The sequence below is a fragment of the Capra hircus genome, chromosome 6 (genome assembly GCF_001704415.2).
Source record: "Capra hircus breed San Clemente chromosome 6, ASM170441v1, whole genome shotgun sequence".
Lineage (NCBI taxonomy): Eukaryota > Metazoa > Chordata > Mammalia > Artiodactyla > Bovidae > Capra > Capra hircus.
This window is the reverse complement of record NC_030813.1, coordinates 104,892,423-104,906,678: the sequence shown is the minus strand read 5'-3', so window position 1 is coordinate 104,906,678 and position 14,256 is coordinate 104,892,423. Positions and strand designations below refer to the sequence as shown.

The 14,256-nt window shown below is 43.7% G+C and overlaps 1 protein-coding gene across 1 annotated transcript in view; it reads right to left on the bottom strand.

The window, feature by feature from the left end:
- Positions 1 to 13,577, bottom strand: part of STX18 (syntaxin 18) — a 118,982-nt gene extending 105,405 nt beyond the window's left edge. The window contains exon 1 of the mRNA XM_005681895.2: positions 13,310 to 13,577. Coding sequence (XP_005681952.1) covers positions 13,310 to 13,477 — 168 coding nt within the window. The 5' untranslated portion in view covers positions 13,478 to 13,577. The remainder of the gene's footprint in view (positions 1 to 13,309) is intronic.

Below are 14,256 nucleotides of genomic sequence, written 5' to 3'. Positions count from 1 at the left end.
CTTCCTTCTCAATGATTTCACTAACTAAAACCACATCCCTTTTCCCCTTTGCCCCAAAACAGACCTCAACACTGCCTCTAAGAAATACAACTGTTGACTAAAAAGAGAGTTTGCTTTGGAGGGAGCTGTATTTCCCCAAATGCTAGTCAGGCACTTTCAAATACCTGAGATTTATAGAGCAAAACATGCTCCCAAAGACAGCAGATGATATGACAATATGCTAGGAGAAAACCACCAGAGATCCGGCCTGCGCAACGCCAAGTGGAGCCCAGCTCCAAAGTCCCGGCCCAGCACTCACATGCACACACAGTCCTGTACTGAGCGGTGTGTGCATGGAGAGGTGGCAGATGTCAGGAACCGGGCGCAAGCCCATCAAGGTGACACCACCCTGGGCAGGGACTCAACCTCCTGAACCTTGGTTTCTTTATGAGTAAAGGAACCTAACTTGCAAGGATAGCCAACCAAATGATAAAGCTCTTAGCAGAGTGCCAGCTAGAATAGGTCCTCAACAAGTGGTAGCTATTATTATCGGTTTATTATTTTTTAGAATAACAACCAGAAAGCTAAGACATCAATGGAACATTTGTGGATGATTTTCTTGTACAGGTTAAGAAAGTCCCAACTGAAAATCCAGCTAAGTTACAGGAAAATTACTCCCTTTACAAAAGATTTACCACAGACTCCCTTTAAACAGGGGCCCTCTCTATTGTGCATTTAATATATAATTAGATACTGCTTATTCATGACATTTTTCCAATCAAAAGATATTAATTCTTTTCCATTTCCTTTCACAGCAAATAAAAACTCATTGGCCTGGGAAGTTTACTTGTTCTGTTTCATTTCTCATTTCAGTAGTAATATGTGCTCATTAAAGAAATTCAGGAAGATAGAAACAGAAAAATAAATCACTCATCATCTCATTAGCCAGCAACAGCCATTGTTAACATTTTAGTGTATTCTCTTCTAATCAATATTTGCATGCCTAGAGCTTTTTGATTTGGTATATAAAGTTTTAATTGTCTGTGGTTTGGGTAGTAACTTTTTAGTATGAGCATTTCTTCTCAGGCCATGACAAACTCTTCAGTATGCATATTTACCCAATAGTTTCTTATACTTGGAAATAATGCTATGATGTCTCAGTGTAAAGGTCTCGTGAGAGCTGCCATCATCAAAATCAATGCCATTATTAAGTCCAGTGCTATGAATTTTTAAACTCAGAAAGACCTCCCGCTTTTAGAAGATAGGTTAATTTTTGTTTTCTTCAGTTTGGCTTTTACAAGTAAATCTTTAGTCCATCTAGAAATTTAATGTGTGCACGGTGAAAGATAAGGACCTTAAAAAAAAGCCTTTTTTGCAGAGTGCTAACTAATTATCCCTAAATCACTGAATGAACCTTCTTTTTATTATAAATCTTACTGATTTACAATACAAGATAAAAATTACACACACACAAATAAATCATATATGATCCATACATGTATACATTCAGCTTTGGCTTTAAAATGTTTTAATATTTGGTAAGGCTAGGACACCGACCCCAATATGTATACTCTTCCTCAAAAAATTAATTAGCTATTTACACACATCTTCTTTTCTAGATGAATTTCAAAGCAACTTTCTAGACAAATTTCAGAACGACTTTCTTTTGGAATTTAGGTTAAAGCCGCACTAAACCTGCAAATTAATTTAGGAATAACTGATGTCTTTATAGTACTTCCTCCCTTCCACATATACAATATGTGTTTCTACTTATTCAAGTTTTCTCTCTCTACAAAACTGTGACGTTTTCCTCAAATGAGGTATTTACATTGCTTATTAAGGTTATTTCTAGACATGCTTTTTGTTGCTACCTTAAATAATCCCAGGGACAGGGGAGCCTGGTGGGCTGCCGTCTATGGGGTCGAACAGAGTCAGACACGACTGAAGTGACTTAGTAGTAGTAGTAGTAAATGATTTTACTGGATTGTAAGTGGTCATTAGATTTGGATGGCCACTGTTTTTGTACATTTATTCTGTATAAAAGCTCAGGAGGCCTTCTATAGTCTGTAGGCCATAAAGCACCTCCCCAAGTTTGTTTCACGCCACCGACCAAGAAGCAGCTACCTGGCCCAGTTATCCAGTGTCCTTACTGTCACTGAAACGCACCACACTCATGCTCACCATCTACCAGTTTTACTTGCCCTTCAAGGCCCCGGTCTCACGCCAAAGTTTTCCTGATTAGCCTGCCCCTCATACCACCTACCTACCCCTACCCCTTTTCTATTCCCCCGACCCCCAGCACCAAAATAAGTTCTAATACATGTAACATTTCCCCCCAAACTAGGGATAATTTTCTTCTTATCATATTAGGGCATCCGATTCTTTATATTTGAGAAAAGATTAAACAGAAAACAAGTGAAATGATATACATTTTTGCCTTTCATCTTGAGAGTTTATAAATTTGAAACAAATTTGGTAAAAATGTACTATTTGTTTAAAATAGTGATAAACTAAAAGCAGCCTAAATATCTTTCAACAGCGATTCAGGTAAATAAGTTACAGAATATAATCATTTTTTTAGGTAAGATATTTTTACTCTGTAGTGTTATTTTTAATGGTTATGCAGCCAAATAAATTGGCAGCAAGAACAATATGTATTGACATAGAAAAAATTTCACAATATGTTATTAGGTAAGGGTGGCAAAAAAGTACAAAAAAGATCTTCACGACCAAGATAATCACGATGGTGTGATCACTCACCTAGAGCCAGACATCCTGGAATGTGAAGTGGGTCTTAGAAAGCATCACTACGAACAAAGCTAGTGGAGGAGATGGAATTCCAGTTGAGCTATTTCAAATCCTGAAAGATGATGCTGTGAAAGTGCTGCACTCAATATGCCAGCAAATTTTGAAAACTCCAGCAGTGGCCACAGGACTGGAAAAGGTCAGCTTTTATTCCAATCCCAAAGAAAGGCAATGCCAAAGAATGCTCAAACTACCGCACAATTGTACTCATCTCACACGCTAGTAAAGTAATGCTCAAAATTCTCCAAGCCAGACCTCAGCAATATGTGAACCGTGAAATTCCAGATGTTCAAGCTGGTTTTAAAAAAGGCAGAGGAACCAGAGATCAAATTGCCAACATCTGCTGGATCATGGAAAAAGCAAGAGAGTTCCAGAAAAACATATATTTCTGCTTTATTGACTATGCCAAAGCCTTTGACTGTGTAGATCACAATAAACAGTGGAAAATTCTGAAAGAGATGGGAATACCAGACCACCCGACTGGCCTCTTGAGAAACCTATATGCAGGTCAGGAAGCAACAGTTAGAACTGGACATGGAACAACAGACTGGTTCCAGATAGGAAAAGGAGTACGTCAAGGCTGTATATTGTCACTCTGCTTATTTAACTTATATGCAGAGTACATCATGAGAAACACTGGGCTGGAAGAAGCACAAGCTGGAATCCAGATTGCCGGGAGAAATATCAATCACCTCAGATATGCAGATGACACCACCCTTATATGGCAGAAAGTGAAGAGGAACTAAAAAGCCTCTTGATGAAAGTCAAAGAGGAGAGTGAAAAAGTTGGCTGACAGCTCAACATTCAGAAAACGAAGATCATGGCATCTGGTCCCATCACTTCATGGCAAATAGATGGGAAAACAGTGGAAACAGTGTCAGACTTGTTTTGGGGGGCTCCAAAATTACTGCAGATGGTGAATGCAGCCATGAAATTAAAAGACGCTTACTCCTTGGAAGGAAAGTTATGACCAACCTAGACAGTATATTAAAAAGCAGAGACATTACTTTGCTAACAAAGGTCCGTCTAGTCAAGGCTATGGTTTTTCCTGTGGTCATGTATGGATGTGAGAGTTGGACTGTGAAGAAGGCTGAGCACCAAAGAATTGATGCTTTTGAACTGTGGTGTTGGAGAAGACTCTTGAGAGTCCCCTGGACTGCAAGGAGATCCAACCAGTCCATTCTGAAGGAGATCAACCCTAGGTGTTCACTGGAAGGACTGATGCTAAAGCTGAAACTCCAATACTTTGGCCACCTCATGTGAAGAGCTGACTCATTGGAAAAGACTCTGATGCTGGTAAGGATTGGGGGCAGGAGGAGAAGGGGACGACAGAGGATGAGATGACTGGATGGCATCACTGACTCAATGGATATGAGATTGAGTGAACTCCGGGAGTTGGTGATGGACAGGGAGGCCTGGTGTGCTGAGATTCATGAGGTTGCAAAGAGACGGACATGACTCAGCGACTGAACTGAACTGAACTGAAAGAAGGCAAGATAAGACAAAAAAAAGTTGGAGCGGGGTGCAGAAAACAGTATTGTAGAAAAATTCTGTTTTTTTTTTTAATAAGAAAAATGTCTGAGAAAAATATATACCAAAATTAAAACAGTGGTTATTTCTGGCCATAAGTAGTATATGTGAACTTCACTTTCTTTTCTATTCTGTTCAATGAGCATTTACTATTTTTATAGTCAGATTTCAAAATCAGTCAACTTCAGAAACATACCCCACTGATAAAACCCATTACAAGAATACATAATCACTACTAAATCAAATACATTCGTGGAAACGTACCAAATGAGAACTCTGAAAAAAATTTTTTTTCTTTTAATCTAGGTGAAAAATTCTAAGTACACAGAAAGTCAGGGAGGAATATCACCAGGTGCTGTAAAAAGCATTTAAAAATATTTTCTGGGACTTTCAGAAAGAAGAGTACTGTTCATGGAAAGATTCTTAACAATGATCTAGTGAAAGTTCCTCATTAAACAAACAAGTAAAGTGGGGGAAAAAAAAGCAAACAAAAAAACCAAAAATAGAGGTTAGGTGAGTTCTCCAAGATCAGATAATTAATTACTGGCAAAGTCCGAAAGTATTTATAACTCAAAACTCATGCTTTTTAATTCCTTTCTCAATTTCTCCCAGCCAAGATATGCAGCAACCTGTCATTTCTACTTAGGCTATAAAAAAACAAACGTTGATTTTAACCAGGATTTTCTTATCGTGTGTCCAAAAAAGTGAACAGGAATGTGTACAATATTATGAAATGAAAAGACTCTCTTCTCTTGGTTAAATATAGCTTACGAGCTCTATAAGAAAGTTCTGACAAATAGGCGTATGTTAGACTGTGGCAAGTAGAGGGCAGATTCTAGTATTTATAGACTCTGAGAACCTGAAAGTCAGGAAGAAAAAAGTACTGCTGAGTTTAAAATTACAAGTGTGCGGCAAGCTTTTCATAGCCGAGTTATATGAGTTCATTCAACACATTATACTTTCACTTCTCTGGTTTATTCACTTTCTTTTAGACGGTTCAGACGGGGCCTCTTCTTACATCAATTTTAAAGTTAATATGTTTAAAACACAGTAAGTTTTTCATAACACAAGCCATAATTAACCATTGTAAACGTCACTGTTTCTTTGCCCACCAGAGGGAGCCCATAAAGATTTCCATGTAACAAGAAACCTCAAACATCAAGTTCGTATGAATACTAGAATTATATTATTCATAATACAATCAACATTGTAAAATAACTTAATAATATTATACTTCTATCCCTCTAAACAGAGAAAAATTAATTGAGATCAGGTATGTAAAGCCCTCAGCAGAGTTCCGGACCTATAGAAGCTCAAGAATAACAGACTTTCTAAAATTTGGATCCTTCTGAGTATTAGTTATAGCATTCAAAGTAAATGAACAATCTAGTATTCTGTCTTGTACACAAGCTGGTGTGAGCTCCGTTGATACCTGCCCTGAAAATGGTTCTTTCCTTGGTACGTTGACAAATCTCAAGTCTCAAGTTCTGGTTCTCAAGTCTGCAAGACAGAATCAGACCCTGGACAGGAAGAATTCATTCCAAAGGTCACCCTGAGAGGACCTGCTTGGGCAGCCCTATCCTAGGAGGTGATACACTGAACTGTTTACCTGCCAGTGACAAACTGAGAAAAGAGGGAGCTCTTTGACCCTTTCCAGATTTTTCTTGGAATAAAGAAGAAAGTTAACTGATGGACTATCCCTGAGAATCAAACTTCTACAATATGTATGTCGAATACATAAGTGATACTATCATTACCACAAAGATGAATTTCTTTCAAGAATAAAGAAAGCACAACTGAGAACAAGTCTGTATAAGATCCTGGAGTCTAAATGCGAAAGTCGCTCAGTCGTGTCCGACTCTTTGCCACCCCATGGACTATACAGTCCATGGAATTCTCCACGCCAGAATACTAGAGTGGGTAGCCTTTCCCTTCTCCAGGGGATCTTCCCAACCCGGGGATGGAACCCAGCATTGCAGGCGGATTCTTTACCAGTTGAGCCACAAGGGGAGCCCCTACTGGGCCCTGCTGAATAGCCCATCTGCAGTCTGGCGCTGAGAACTTGCCTTGGGTCTGCCGCCATAATGAGGCACAGCCCAGCGTTCGCTGGGCTTGTGAGGTAATGGCTGGGCACGTGTACTAGGTGTCTATTTTAAAGATTCAATCATCTCCAAGTTCTAAGTATGACAAAACTAGAGGACCCCACTTGGTTCCAGCTATGCTCTCCAATCCAGCTTTTCCAAGAAGCAATGCCACTGGGGAGTCACCCACCACCTGTTGTCTCAATGGGTTTCCCTGGTGGCTCAGCGTGTAAAGAATCCACCTACAATGCAGGGGACCTGGGTTCGATCCCGAGGTCAGGAAGATCCCCCGAAGAAGAGAATGGCAGCCCACTCCAGTATTCTTGCCTGGAGAATTCAATGGACAGAGGAGCCTGGTGGGCTACAGTCCATGGAGTCACAAAGAGTCGGACACTAGAAAGCTGGGAATTGTTCTAACTCTTCTTTCTAACCCCACCAACTGCTACATTTTTAAAAGATCCACTTTCTAGATATCTCCTTCATCCAGTCATTACTCCATCCACTAGCTCATCAGCTCTCACCTGGATCACGGCAATAGCCTCCTAATGAGCTCTTCTATGTCAGTCATGTTAACACTCCAAACCCATCTGCAATATTGCTGATCATCTTAAAATACAAATATGAACTCTCCTGCCTCTGCTCACACTGCTTAGAACGTAAAGTCCAAAGTCCTCAGCATAGGTCTGGCCAACGTTCTATCTGTCACTATAGCACAAAACTATCCACAGCCTAAAATGAGTATGATCGCATTCCATTGAAACCTCATTTATAAAAACTGGCTGCGGCTGGATACGGCCTGTGGCCCAAAGCTGGTCGACCTCTGCTGTAACCTCATCCAGCACAGCCTCTTCTCCTGCCTCCCCGCCCCTCTCCCAGGCCCCCCAGGAAAGGGCTCCAGCCGCACCAGCATTCCCCCTGCTCCCCTAGTCACCCTGCCCTTGAACACCAGCGCCCTTGCTCACAGTCCCCCCTCTGCTAGGAAGGCGATTCAATCCGCTTCCTTTGTCTGGTAGAATGGCTCTTGTCTTCAAAGTTCAGTTTGTTTTTCCACTGATTCTCCCTCAAGGAGCTTTAGTTGCCCTTCATCTGTATTTCCTAAAAGCCAGCACATAGATGTCATAACTTTTTAATGTCCTCACAAAGACTGACACGTATCAGGAGTCTAATGATTACAGGAGATGGAATAAACCAATTAGTATTGAATAAATGTAATTTCAAAAGTGACAGTCTTCATAAGCCCTGGAAAAATTCGTAAGTGCAGTCCCCACAAAGGATTCACTATTTATGTCATGAAAAGTCTCTGGCACTGAGTCCCACTTACAGTTTACACTTGGTTATGAAGATCCATAAAAACACAGCATCATGAAGCTAAAAGAGGCCCTGAAGAACATTAACACAGTGAGACTGTGTCTCTCTGAGCCCTACAGGTGGTTCCAAAGAGGATCCTCAAGGAGAAGGGGGGGACGGTGGAGAGGCAACTGACTAATTAACTTCTCTTTTCCCAGCCCTCTCATCCCAGCCTTAGAGAAAACAGCTCTTTGTATCAGTTGCAAAAGGACTTCTATATTAATTTTTAAAAAGTCGATATGATTTAACAGACTGTTTGGAGCCTGCCTCCTAAATCCACACTGTCTCCTGATCTATTCCTGTCCTGTGAGGCCCTATCTCAAGCTTCTCACTGCAGCACCTGTTGCCTGATACTGCTTCTTTGAACATGCTCTCCTCCACTGGCACTCTACTTAAGTAGAACTACACTCAATCCTTGAATAAAGTCTATTTCCAGCTACTCTGGATAACAATAATAATACTCTGGATAATAATCCTGTTCCCAGCTTCACTTATGGCTCCAAAGACTGGCACACAAGGTCAACACTACATCTCAGAAGAAAACTGAGAAGGACCGGGGTATCAATGTTTGGTGTTACAGTTTTCACTTCTACTTGAGTTGTTGTGGTATTTATGTGTCCGCTTCTCCATTTGACTATAAACTCCCTGAGGCAGGAACGAAATCTTAATAATAAAAGCTACTATTTATTCAATGTTTACTCCAGACACTAGATTAAGTTTATGTGTGTACATGTCAGTCACTCAGTAATATCCGACTCTTTGAAACCCCGTGGACTGCGACCCACCAGGCTGCTCTGTCCACAGTATTTCCCAGGTAAGAATACTGGAGTGGGTTGCCATTTCCTCCTTCAGGGGATCTTCTCAACCCAGAGATGCAACCCGAGTCTCCTGCATTGCAGGCAGATTCCTTACCATCTGAGCCACAAGGGAAGCCCCTAAGTGTGTACATACATGCTATATAATATTAAGGAATCATGTTAGGCTCACACATTTTCTGGAATTGGAAGGCGCCTTAGACAGAGATCAACCAGCTCCAAAATTCAAAGCAAAGTAACACAGTAAATAACATTCATTCATTAATTCAAGAAACATTTACTGAGAGCCTATCCTGTACTGCTCTAAAACCTAAGGAGTCTTTGTTTTCATGAAGTATATGTTCCAGTGGATAAACAGGTCGATGGATACATAGTATGTTAAATAATAGGAATAAAGCAGAGTAAAGAAGAGAAAAAGGATGCTCTTTCACACAGGGCAGTGGAGGAAGGGATCACTGAGGAAACACATAAGCAGAGGCCTAAAGACCAAATTACGTGGCATCTGGGAGAGAAGCGCTCCAGGTCGAGGGAACACGCACAAAGGTCCTGAGGTGGGGATGTGCCTGGAGGGTGTGAGGAAAGCAAGGAGGTCAGGGCAGCTGGAGCAGGGTAAGAGGAGAGGCGCTCGGGACAGTAGCAGGGAGCAGACCATTTGCCTTCAGGCTGCTGTAAGAAGTCTGATTTGAAGTCAGGAACTCAAGATAATGCACTCCTACAAAAAGAAAAAATAAGTGACACTTGGCTTTCACAAAAGCAATGTATAATGAACATAGAAAAACTCATCTGCATGCTTAATCTGAAAACAGAACTCCCGACAAATACTCAGAGCCTATGTTTATCTTAGGTTATCTCTGCTTTATAAGAAATTGTTACAGTCATGGCCAAGCTGTCAGTTTTACCAAGGTGGACACTGAGGCGCAGAAAGACTAGGCTGTCTGCCCCTCGTGGCTGAATGTGGGCCAGGACACAGGTCTCTTGACGTCGTGTAGGCTGGCTCCTGCTGTTCATGCACACTCCGTTCGGCTGCTTAGAGGTGTCTTGGTTTACTGCATGTTGCTTCCCCTGGCCTCTGTAACTTTTATAAATTAATAAGAGAATGAAAGACCTGCCCCCTAGGAGACACCTCCGGACACATTCCCGCATGAAGTCTGTCATTACAAACTCCCACAATTCTAGTTTTTTTCTTCCCCACGGAGCGGAAGACCAGGCACGTAACGTGAAAGCAGGTCAGGCACTGTGCTAGGGACTAGAAGGAACATCTGCGTTGGTTCTGCCTGCCCAGTATCCCTTATTCCCTGAGTTTTAGACACAGTACTCCCTTCTCCAAGGTTCTGGTGGGACAGCCATCACAGCATTCAAGCCATAAGGAGGGCTTCCCTGATGGCTCGGACGCTGAAGAATCTGCCTGCGATGCAGGAGACCTGGGTTCATTCCCTGGGTCGGCAAGATCCCCTGGAGAAGGGAATGGCAACCCACTCCAGTATCCTTGCTTGAAGAATCCATGGACAGAGAAGCCTGGTGGCCTACAGTCCATGAGGGTCACAAAGAGTCAGACACGAGTGAATGACTTTCTAATGAGGGCTTGGGACCCAAGTAGAACCAACTAGAGCCCTTTTCTGGAGTTTTATGGATAAGAGCTAAAGAAAGATGCTCCTCCCTATGTTTCCCAGGTATATAAGCCAAAATATTCCTGTTTTCCTCAGGTTGGTTTACACAGTGCTGGGTGTTCAGTTGCTCAGTCACGTCTGACTCTTAGTGCAACCCCATGGACTGTAGCCCACCAGGCTCCTCTGTCCCTGGGATTTTCCAGGCAAGAATACTGGCATGGGTTGCCATTTCCTCCTCCAGGTAGTTTACAAGAAGCTACCCTTACTTGCAACCAGAACATGTCACACTCATGCAAGCACTTGCACACCTTTTCTCATTTCATCTGCATAACCACCTTATCAACTTGCTATGACTCACTCTATTTTAGAAGTGAGGAAATTGAGGTTAAATAACTTTCCCAAGGTCTTGCAATAAATAAGAAGCATTCAAATTCAGGACTTTCTGCTCCAAATCTTATTCAGCATCCAGTCATGAATTCAGTATTAATTCAGGAAGAAGAAACTCAGTTAAGGAATTTTTGCTTTAAAATTAGAGTGGAAATGCATGTATGGGATGGGAAATAAACAACATTCAACTGGGGTCAAAGGACCTGGCTTCTTCCACTGGCTCTGCCCTTTGACCTCATTAATTATACTCTGGGAAAGGCATTTTACTTACCTGAGTATTAGTTTGCCCATCTACAAAATGAGAAGCCTGAACACAAACTTCAGGTCCTTTTAAGTACTAAAAAGAAAAAAAGTCCATGGTTCTGCCTTAGGCACACAGATTCTATTTTTACTATTAATATATATTAGATAGGATGTCAGTAAATTTCAACTTGAATGTCAGATCCAACAACTGGTAATAGCTGCCTGGGGCAGTGTTGCATGGGATTCTGAGCAATAGGGATCTGCTGGGAAATTAACACCAGCTTCCACAGTCCCAGGGATGGGGGGAGAGGGGAAGAGCTGCCCGCTTGCCGCACATTTGCTATCACCAATAGCTTCACCTTGACAGAGGAAAGCTACCGTCTCCTCTAGTGCTGCTATTAGCACGTGCACAGGGTTTTCAGACTCCTTCATGAACTGACTTGGTTTCCCTTTGCAAGAAAGAATGAAAGTGCAAGACAGGTAAGTGGTGTAAGGGACAAAGTTTCACGACACTGATGAAAATACGTCTAAATGGCCTACCTGGAATCAGGGTAGGGGGTGAAGAGCAACAATAATAATAATTATAGCTCTTTACAATATGTACAATGTCTCATAAGATCCTAATAATTAGCTTGCCAGTTAAGTAGGGTATTATCATGCCCATTTTATAGAAAGGGGATGTGAGACACAGGTAACAGGACTTGCCCCAGTCACCCACTTCTAAGTAGCAGACTAGAATACAGTTCTTCTAAATTCAAGACCCAGTTTCTACTCCCAAGATCCCCATTAACCCCACAGTCCAAATGAGTCAAGCTCCTGTTGCCAAGAGCCATAATTATCAGTTTGGAATTGTTCAGCTATGAAAAATTCCTCCTCCCACAATCTGAAATGCCATTACTAATCTGTAATTCAACCAGTAGACACACATTGAGTATAAATAAGTTGAGCATAATGTTACCTAGCTTCACACCTTTGTGCACATGCCTCTCTTAGCCTCAGAGGCCCTTCTCCACCCTGTCTGCACTGGAACCAACTACTCTTCCTACAAGATTTGTTTCAGGCATCATCTCCTCTGTAAAGCCTCTCTTGGCCCTGAGGTTTAACTGAACACACTTTCCTTTGTGTCCCACATGACATGTACAGGGCTTTGTGACATTTCTTTTGGTAATATGTCTGCCCACCATTCCTTTTAAATCACATTATTCTAACACAATGGTGGTCAGAAAGTAGGCACTTAATAGATGCTTTCTGATGGACTAAATATATACATCTGGACCAACTTTCCTTCCAAGGCTTGAATATCCTTTGCAAACTGCCACTCCCTAATTCATGCATACATATATTCATTGAAAACTGTGACTGTCTGCAAAGTACCAGACACTGCATGCACTGTGTATCAAACAGAAGTGGATTTACCAAGAAGTTTAAGCCTCAGGGGCCCCTCCCTTGCACCTCCCAAAGCTCTGAACCTTTTATTGTGATTTTGGATTTTTATTTATTAAAGAGAACAGACAGAACTGTATAAGCTTCAAGCTCCACAAAAACTAGATCCATTCTTGGTGGCAAGGATACAAAAGTGAACCTGGCAAACTTTCTCTCTCCCCTTACAGAGTTTCCAGTGTAGCGGGGAAGACAGACAACCATTTGTTCATTCATTCCTTCAACAAACACTTACTAGGCAATGTTAGGAGTCAGGCTTTGGGGATTCTGCGGTGAAGTCAACACTGTTCCTGCCCTTAAGGAGTAGGTCACGGCTCTCCTGAACGTAAGTCGGCTGTGTTCAGGAACCAGAAAGGAGTTTAGATGACTGGAATAGAGCATGCTTGTGAACGATCACCCTAAACTAGACGGTTCCTAGCCTGAGTCTTGATCTATTGCGAGAAGCTAGGGGAAGAGAGAGATCAGTTGAACGCGACCTGCGATCTCAAGGCGGGGCAGGGAAGGTGAAGGCGATGAGATGAGTAAACCAAAGAAGTAATACACCGTGGTCAGTGCTGCGACAGGAAAGCAGAGGACTATGGGGGAAGCCTCGCCGGCGCTCAGGTCTGCAGAGTGACAGCGAAATCACTACCTCACGAAGCAGCCCATGAACTTGACAGAGTTCCGAGTTTCCAACATGCGTCCCCATTCTTCGACCCAAAGTGAAGTTCGCTCTTTGCGAGCCCATGGACTGTAGCCTACCAGGCTCGCTCCTCCGTCCATGGAATTTTCCAGGCAAGAATACTGGAGTGGGTTGCCATTTTCCCTTCTCCAGGGGATCTTCCCGACCCTGGGATCGAACCTGGGTCCTCCCGCATTGCAGGCAGACACTTTACCGTCTGAGCACCAGGGAAGACCCAAGATTGTTCGTTTCCCGAGACAGCCGTCAGCTCTCCGGGACCAACTCTCCCGCCCCACTCTTCATACCACCTTCCCCAAGCTCTCTGACACACTGTTCTACCAGACGCAGACAGCCCGGATTGGGGGTCCGCGCCCCCCGCTCTCCAGCCCGCCGTTTCCATAGCAACCAGCTCACCACTTCGCGCGCTCGGCTGGAGAAGTCGCCCTTGGGCCTGGGGCTCCGGCGAAACAGCTCGTCGCGGCTGCCCTCCACCCCGCCGCCCACTGCCACTCCCAGTGCTTTGTTGCGCGTCTTCACGGTCTTGACGCTGGCCCTGAACAGCAGTGTGATGTCCACCGCCATGGCGACCCGCACCCACTCCTGCCCCACCAAGCCGGCCCACGTCAGCAGCCGGCGACCGCGGCGCGACGACCCGGCGGCTGGAGGACCGTTCCGTTGCCCGCACCCCTCCGCCCGACAACAGCGACGCGAGAAAAATAGTTCCGATTCGAGCGGGGCTGCCGCGGAGAGAGGAGAAAGGTTCCGGCCTCCGGCCGCGGGCGTGGACCGATTCCCTCGCCGAAGATCACACCAGCGCCAGTTTCCCCTCCCGGCAAACCTCGGCGGACTTGGCTGCGCGAGGAAAGGTCCCGGAGTCCCGAGTTCCCCGAGCCCGGTTGCGGCGTGCAGGCCCCTGGAGCTAGGGGATCGGGAAGCTGGATCCCTTCTCGTGGCTCCGGGCGTTGCCTGAGCCCGGCCGCGCAGGTTGCGGGGGTACGGGAGGCGACCCAGCCTGACTCAGACCTCATCGACCCACCTTGTGCGGGACGGAAGCTCATAGATGGTGACCACCTGGGTGCAGTAAGTGGTAGGGCAGATCAGGTGTGCAGGGCACAGCGCTAGAGGTCTTTCTTTTCTAGTCTTCACCCACCTGATCTGTAAAGTGAAGCCAGCACCTTCCTCAGTGTTAGTGTGAAAGTTAAGCGAGATAACACGTGCACTGTTTTGGCATTGCTTGAAATAAAAAGGCGCTTACTCCTTGGAAGAAAAGTTATGACCAACCTAGACAGCATATTAAAAAGCAGAGACATTACTTTGCCAACAAAGGTCTGTCTAGTCAAGGCTATGGTTTTTCCAGTAGT